This window comes from Anarrhichthys ocellatus, unplaced genomic scaffold (genome assembly GCF_004355925.1).
Source record: "Anarrhichthys ocellatus isolate YVR2014 unplaced genomic scaffold, GSC_Weel_1.0 scaffold89, whole genome shotgun sequence".
NCBI lineage: Eukaryota > Metazoa > Chordata > Actinopteri > Perciformes > Anarhichadidae > Anarrhichthys > Anarrhichthys ocellatus.
In genome coordinates, this window is record NW_022280119.1 from 133546 (window position 1) to 141074 (window position 7529).

General features: G+C 39.0%; 1 protein-coding gene across 1 annotated transcript; it reads left to right on the forward strand.

Moving 5' to 3' along the window:
• Positions 1-1701: 1701 nt before the first annotated feature.
• mal2 (mal, T cell differentiation protein 2) lies at positions 1702-6463 on the forward strand. Its single transcript, XM_031875326.1, has 4 exons — positions 1702-1940; positions 2978-3148; positions 4082-4282; positions 4962-6463. Exons 1-4 carry the CDS (start codon positions 1824-1826, stop codon positions 5031-5033), a joined length of 561 nt encoding a protein of 186 aa, XP_031731186.1. The 5' UTR covers positions 1702-1823; the 3' UTR covers positions 5034-6463.
• Positions 6464-7529: the final 1066 nt, after the last annotated feature.

Genomic DNA, 7529 nt, shown 5'->3' on the forward strand with positions numbered 1-7529 from the left:
TAAAATGAACAATAAAAACCCGGAAAATTATATAATTTATAGACTCATGTTATATTTCACAATTTACTTATTTAAATCTGGCTTCCTGTTGTTCCATAGATGACTGTGCGGCCTCCATAGACTAACCGGAGACTAAATGACTTTCCATGTGAACTGTGACAAATACGTGATTTCAAAACTTCTTTGATGCTCAAAAAAAAAAGAATCAGCCCTGAAAAAGATTTCTAATCTAGCAGTGCTGATCTTTTAAACAATTGTCTTTTATTGCATGTCAGGATACAGGGGTCTTATACCGGTCGTATTGATTCTAACTGCCAGCCACTAAAGTGAACTAAGCTCAGTGCCCTTTAAGAGGTTATATCAACATTGGTTCACATAAACCAAGTCCTGGCTAAACATTAACTCTATGTGGATTATAAGAAACTGCTCACCAACTGAATTAACAACATAGCAATTTGACGTCACCGTTTGATGAAGAAAAACTGTGTTCCCAACAAAATACCCTCCAATACTTAACGTTTCAGTTCCATGTTTTAGTGCAAACATGGTAAATGTTGCTTTGGCAATATGTTCCCTTCTCTCCTCAGCTGTTACGCTAACCTTTAAGGTAATATTTACTTTTCAAACTTATTTGCTCATGCACTGGGAAAGTTAACCAGTGCACATGCCATTGTTTCTTAGCCTCAGAGTGAAATCAATGTCATCAGTATAGCCATGACTCCAACTATTTGATTTTTCCTCTCACTAATGTTTCTGTTCTCTGCAGACAAAATGGGAGTAAAATTGCTGCCTTCAGTTGATGTTGGAATTACCAGAAATACAAGATGAATATACCATTTATAATGTGAATGATTGCGCAGTTATCAATAATTGACATTTAGGGTGTGGAGAGCATAAAACCATGTAAACAATTGGAGGAGTAAAGGAGCAATCCGTCAATGGTGTTTCATCATTGCAAACACACCCTGAAGTTTTTTATAACATAATTGATATACTACCTTACTTATGTCTGATGCAGACAGCAGATTTATTAGGCCAAAATCAAATCTATTGGCATGTTATAACCTTTGAAATACATTTATATCAATTCAAGGCTTCTCTGAACGGAGATGAAAATACATTTGATTGTAATTCATTATGGGCAATGGATTTAAGCCTCCCTCTCTAAAAGCAACTTCTACCTAATAAATTCATTAAAATCTTAGTTTCAGGATTTTTTATCACATTTTATCGGCTTCATCCTGCCTCAACACAGCGACAAAACTCCACTACAAGTAAACGTCCTGCATTCATATACTTACTTAGGTGAATGTATTATTACCAAAAACCTACTTAAAGTATCAAAAGTAAAAGTACTCATTGATCCCTGACAGTGTTTGACTATCATGATGTATTGTATGTGTCTCAGAGGGCTTTGAAATAGTTTATTTATCTTAGATAATAAATGATAGGCTATGGTGTTGGATGGATTATGATCATCTGTTTTAAATGTATGGGTATAATTTAATCTACTCCATCTATGATCTATTATAATCATCATCACAAGCAATTTAAACCACTTAAGTTCTGGTGTCCACGTTGTACGGCATTTATGAAAGGAGTATCTGGGTGTAGGAGCTTCCGTGAGGTCCTTGAATGCAGCGCTGGTTTCCAGGGAGTGGCACCTGCACCTGTCCGACCTGTTCCAGGGGGCCACATGACTCCGGAGGAATTTCCCCCGCTGCTCCCGTCCTTTGTCCGACGGAGTGTTTTCAGTGGGAGACGGAGGGTGAGAGCCAGAGGAGAGGGGGAGTTAGAGAGAAGAGAGAGAGGGCGATATAGAGATGTCGGAACCAGCCACTAATCCCGCTGCCACCTCGTTCCCAGCACCAATTGTTTCCCTACCTTTGGGACTGGAAGTATTCAGAACTTACTCTGGAGCCCTCATTTGTGTAGAAATAGTAAGTGTGATTTTTTTTGAATAGAGAGCTTATTTATGTAACAGCTGCGTGTTATAGTCTTATCAGTGACCTCAGTGCTGTTGTAGTAACAGGCTACTCTGCAGGACCTTTCGTCACTATCAATAATTAATGACCTTATATGTTGTCAGGCTGTTCATCTGTGATGTGCAGACTGCTCACTGTTTAAACCTCGTGAACACACTGATCTTCACTGTCATTGCCTCACTTCTTTTTTCTTTTCTTTTTTACTTTCGCTTGACAGCCAAAGCAAGGGCAAATGTCGCCTCGAGCAATGTCGCCAAGACTGTGTCATAGACCAGTGCAGGCCTGTAAAAGGCTTCATTTCTAATGAACATCACAGTATTTAACGGTGTCTTTACATGCTGTTTAAGCAAATGATGATTTGACTACTTATCTATAGGCCTGTTTGCAGTTCAGTGCCTGCATATATATTATAATAGGCCCTCAGATGGAAAGAGTGCAATTTAAATGCCGGGTTGTGGCTGTTATTAGCTGCACCCATTTAACGTCTTTCCCAACGCATTAATCACAGGAGGTATGGCTATAGATAGTTGTGAAGTTCCATAACACCATCTTCTTTCGTGTTTTAATCCACTGTGTTGACTTCATGTTTGCCCCTATATGTCCAAAATACACCATGTCAAACATCACATGTGTTGCTCTGCCTTGGATTCTGTCACCGATCCCAGTGCTGTTAGCAGGAGACAACACTGGTGTGAAAAGCAGAGTGTATTATAAGCAACATTTTCAGATAATGCGAAACCTCGTAAGTTCTTGATGCACCAACAGACGTGGTGATATTCATTGAGTCACAGCTGTTACAGGTCACTTTACATTCACAATATTCCGATGATTTCCATATCAGTGACGTATACAGATTTTAGATTTGGCATTCGTAGGTGCAATACAGGCTACATATCTCGAGTTATCATAAATAGTTGACAACAAGCCTGTGACTATGTTGCTGAGTCCTCTTCAACATGATGACCAATGTGAATGTTTGATTCTATCCCCAGTTATTTGGGGGTCTGGTATGGATCCTGGTGGCTTCCTCCAACATGCCCGTGCCTCTGCTGCAGGGCTGGGTGATGTTTGTGTCCCTCACCACCTTCCTCCTGTCCTCCGCCTACCTCTTGCTCTTCGTCACCGGCCTGGCTGACCGCATCAACACCGACTGGAATGTCTTGGTGAGATGTCGATACAGCGGGATAGCTGATCAGTCAGATTAGTCAGCCTACTCGTCTGGCCGTCTGATCCCTCCAATCATGCATTCATCCATCCTTCCATCTATCAGTCGAGCTAGATATATGCACAGCTGTCTAGCTGTCTGTCTTTTTAGCGTGCAGTCGATCTGTCTAGGGTTGACCTGGCACGAAAAAATAACCAGACTGAAATTAGCACTGAAATTTAAAGGGACTCTGCAAATGGCATCACTTCAGGCTTTTGGTAATTGTGACTTAAGAGTGTTTTTTTTCTGTTCTCTGATGTTTTATACAGTAGATTAACTTGTTAGATGATTAATTGCTTAATTGAGCAAATAGTCTTCAGATCAATCCACAATAACCGACATCTAGATGTGACGTATAGCTTATCAAATGTAAATAACAAGAAATCACTACTAGAAAACAGTCTGATTGTATCATTGTAGAGCATATTCTAATAGTGCAGTAACTGCTATGATTATATCTATGAGAGATTAAAGTGAGAACCTGTGCCATGCTGTCGTCTTATGTCATTGTAGTGTACTCTGTTAAGTCTGGGCTCTCAGACACAACAAGCCCTTCCTCAGGCTCCGGGCCTTGCTCCCAGGAGTAGCCAGGCGTGTGGGGTTGGTTGTTTGTTTTCAGCTGAACAATGAGTGACATGGATGATGAGCTCACACCAAAAGGCAACAAAGGCCTGCCTGTAGGCCCGCCCAGGTCGCACAGTCGACAGCACAAACTCTCATTAACCTTCTTGACTCTCTGACACTCCCTCTCTCTCCCTCTGTGACTAATAATCCACCTTTATTCTTTCTTCATAGGAAGGTTTCCAAATCACTTTTTTATTCTCTCGTTATTGCACCTACGTGAACTTTTTTGGTATTTATTTCTAATGCGTTCTCTCTTCTTTTCCTTCAGGATGTGTTTTACCATTTTATGGCTTTGCTTTTCTACTTTGCTGCCTTTGTGTTGGAGGCAGCAACTACAGCAGCTAATGGAGGAGCCAACATCAAGCCACTGCCCAACAGCACTGAGACCGTCTTGTGTATAACCTACCCTCGGGGCAATATATTCACAGTCATGAATGAGAAGCAGTACAGTATTAATGTTGCAGCCACGGTGAGTGCTATATATATTGTTTCAAATGAAGTCTGTAGCACAGTGCATATGCATCATTTGTGCATTTGAACTAATATGATCATAACGCACCCACAGTACTGTCTGAAGGAGCCCAATATGGCCCGATGTCAAACTTCTTTGTTGACTTTGTTTGCTGAGGTAGGGTAGTTCCTGAAAGAATAAAGATAATAATAATAGTTCTCATGCTATTACTAAAGGTGAATTCATTATAATCTTTAAAGTAAAACTAAAATCTGACATCAGCCTTGTTACTCTTTCAGGCTGTCAGAGAAACACCTCAGCTGACTCATCTGCATGAACATAGTATCCTCCCTGCTTTTTGTCTTGTTTGGGTTTTTATCTTTGCATGCAACTTTTGAATGTGAAAGACCATACATGTCCTTCAATAAACAGAATATTGTGCGCATGCTATCAGCTACAACTAATAAAACAGTAAGTTCGGTAGGATGTGTAGGGTTACGTGAGGTTCCAGTAGGTCGTTTTAGCTGCTGATTAGAAAAACAAAGACGTCTTAAGATGAGCCTGTTGACACTAGTAATGGATTCATCTTTTTAATGTTAGTTAATGAAGTTGCAGTTAGCACATGCAAGTAAAATTGACTGGGTTTGTCTGACCAATTGTTGTTTTTGCTTTCTCTCCTTTTGTCTGTTTGTCCCAGGTATTTGCATTTGTGGTGACACTATGCTACGGCTGCAGCATGGTGATGGGCTTCAAGAGGTGGAGGATGTAACCTTGAAATCCAGCACAAACTAGTTTTATAACTGCTTCGTAACTTCAGCGTGTATTAAAACATCAGCCACACCATCTAGATCTCCATTGAAAGTCCTACTATTCAGTTCAGTTCAGTGACAACATTGTTATTTCCTGATGGGAAAACTAATATCCTCAGAGGAACAATATAGATGAGAAGATTTCTGAACAATAATACTCCTGCAGAGATTCTACTTCTGTGCTATTGGAAGGTTTGGGTTCAGGTAGTCACAGTCTGGGCTGTTAAAGGAATTTTAGGACAGGGTTAAAGAAGAGCAGGTTGTTATCATAACCTTGTATGTACAAGGCTATACAGGGTGATTTTGCAAGATATGATCGATGCTTGTGACAGTTATGGTTTTGTTTTTTGGTCCATTTTGTCAATCATACAAATATTGCCCCATTTCTTCTTCATTGGAAGGGAATACTTCCCATTTCCAATAACACATAAGCACGCTTATGTATGCTGCTTGTAGGTTATGCACAGCAGAACATTAAAGTGATGGTGCAATTTAAGACCATAATATTGCCCCATTTCCTGAGTCACATCCTCATTGGAGGGAATGTTTCCCTTTTCCTATCACAAAAAAACATGCCTATGTTGCTAATGGGTTATGTACAACAGAGTAATGCTCTGTGAGGTGCAATTTGTCAGAAAGAGCCTAAAAGGCAACATGAGTGTTTCCTCTGTCCTCTGGTTACCTTGGTGCTAAGGAGCTGTAAACTCACTCTAGCTGTCACATGACTGGCTGTTATTACATTTGTATGTGGCCACTGTTTAATATGAGAGTTGATCTGATATTTAAATTTCAAAATTGTAATTTCTTTTCGTGAGCTTTTTGTCAAATTGTTTTATCCCGCATACAATGTTTTTCACAATATTGTAAGTATTGTATATTCCCGGTTAACATCAGTCACAAAATAATATCTGCTACTGTTTAACTGTTCTTTCTGAGTGCTGTCCTATGTGGCTAACTCCAATGTGACTTACTGATACATATCATTTGACCAAGGTATTAGTTAAATACATCTGTCATTCTATTGAATTCCACTTCAAACTAATCATTTAATCTGACCATCAATAAAAAAAGCCTTTGTCAACTACTATATATTAAACAGTGACCATTATCTAATGGATCATTTAAGTACGTATAGTATGTGTATAGGGTTTGATCCTTATTGTAACTGTGATGATGCATTATAAAATCCAAAATCAATAACTATCTTGCTCCATGATTTAGTAGCTGTATTTACTGTTTAATTTTGTTTGCAACAGACTATTAAATGTTATTGATTTAAAAATCGTTTGCAATTATTGTTTTCTGTTTTTTGACACCTGCTGCCTGTTGGGTTTTGCCATTTTTAATGTCTTAATTTTAGAACTACCGAAATAAAGGTTTTGAAAAAGAAGAAGCTTTTGTCTTTGCATCATTATACGGTGCATTGTTTTTCTGCCACAGTGTCTTTTTTGATGCCACTAGGCGTCGCCAAAGTCCGAAAATGTGAAGTCCTACACTATGGGCTTTATGAGAGTGTCCAGGGATATACTGGCGTACAGCAGTGATCCAGGCAGTGTCGTTTCCCACACAATTCCTCCGGTTGCACAATTCAATTCTTTGCTTGTGTATTAAAATGAATTCAGTACCACAACTGGAGTTAAACGACATGTTCTTATGCACATTGGCCCATTTCACTTGGCATAGACATTGATGTATCTTGAGGACACAGCAGGTACTGTCATTCACTTGACCTTCCAGCCAGTAGCACTTGCCCTAACTGTACATGTATTTCATTTTCATTAACGTTCATATATCATATTACATTTTAACTCACTGCAGTTCTTTTTTTTCTTGTTTTCTTTCAGCCACTAGATGTCGCCCGTTATCTACAACTGCTCAACATGTCCATGTGTATCCAATGTTTATACATAAATAGTAAAAGGTTGGCATCATCAACAAAAAGAGTTGGAGGCGCTATACAATATTGTGCTTGTATCATGCACCCTCGACACTTACGAGGTCAGACAAAACTTGAAGGGAATAAAATACTGTGTTTTATTCTTACAAAAGTCATGTTTGCTCATTTAGAACCCTAGTTCAAACATCCATTCATTGTTTAATCCCTGTTTTATGCAGTTCAATGCTGCCAAATGAAAAACATCAATCAACTTTACTTCCCCTGCGCTCGCTCGCTACTGCTCACCTTGCTTTCCCATCATCATGATCAAGTCAAACAGAATAATACCGAACGTATCGAGTGTATTCCTTCACAATAAAAAACAACACGTCCAGTGTCAAACAATTTAAAGCTTTACTTAAAGCGTGTCATGTTTAATTTATGTTGCATTTAACTGATGTGCATGTCTGCACTGCTGTTTGTGTGTTGTGATATCATTGGCCTCATGTTTTTTTTTTTTTTTTTTTTATTCATATGTAAAGCTTTAAATTGTTTGACACTGGACGTGTTGTTTTTTATT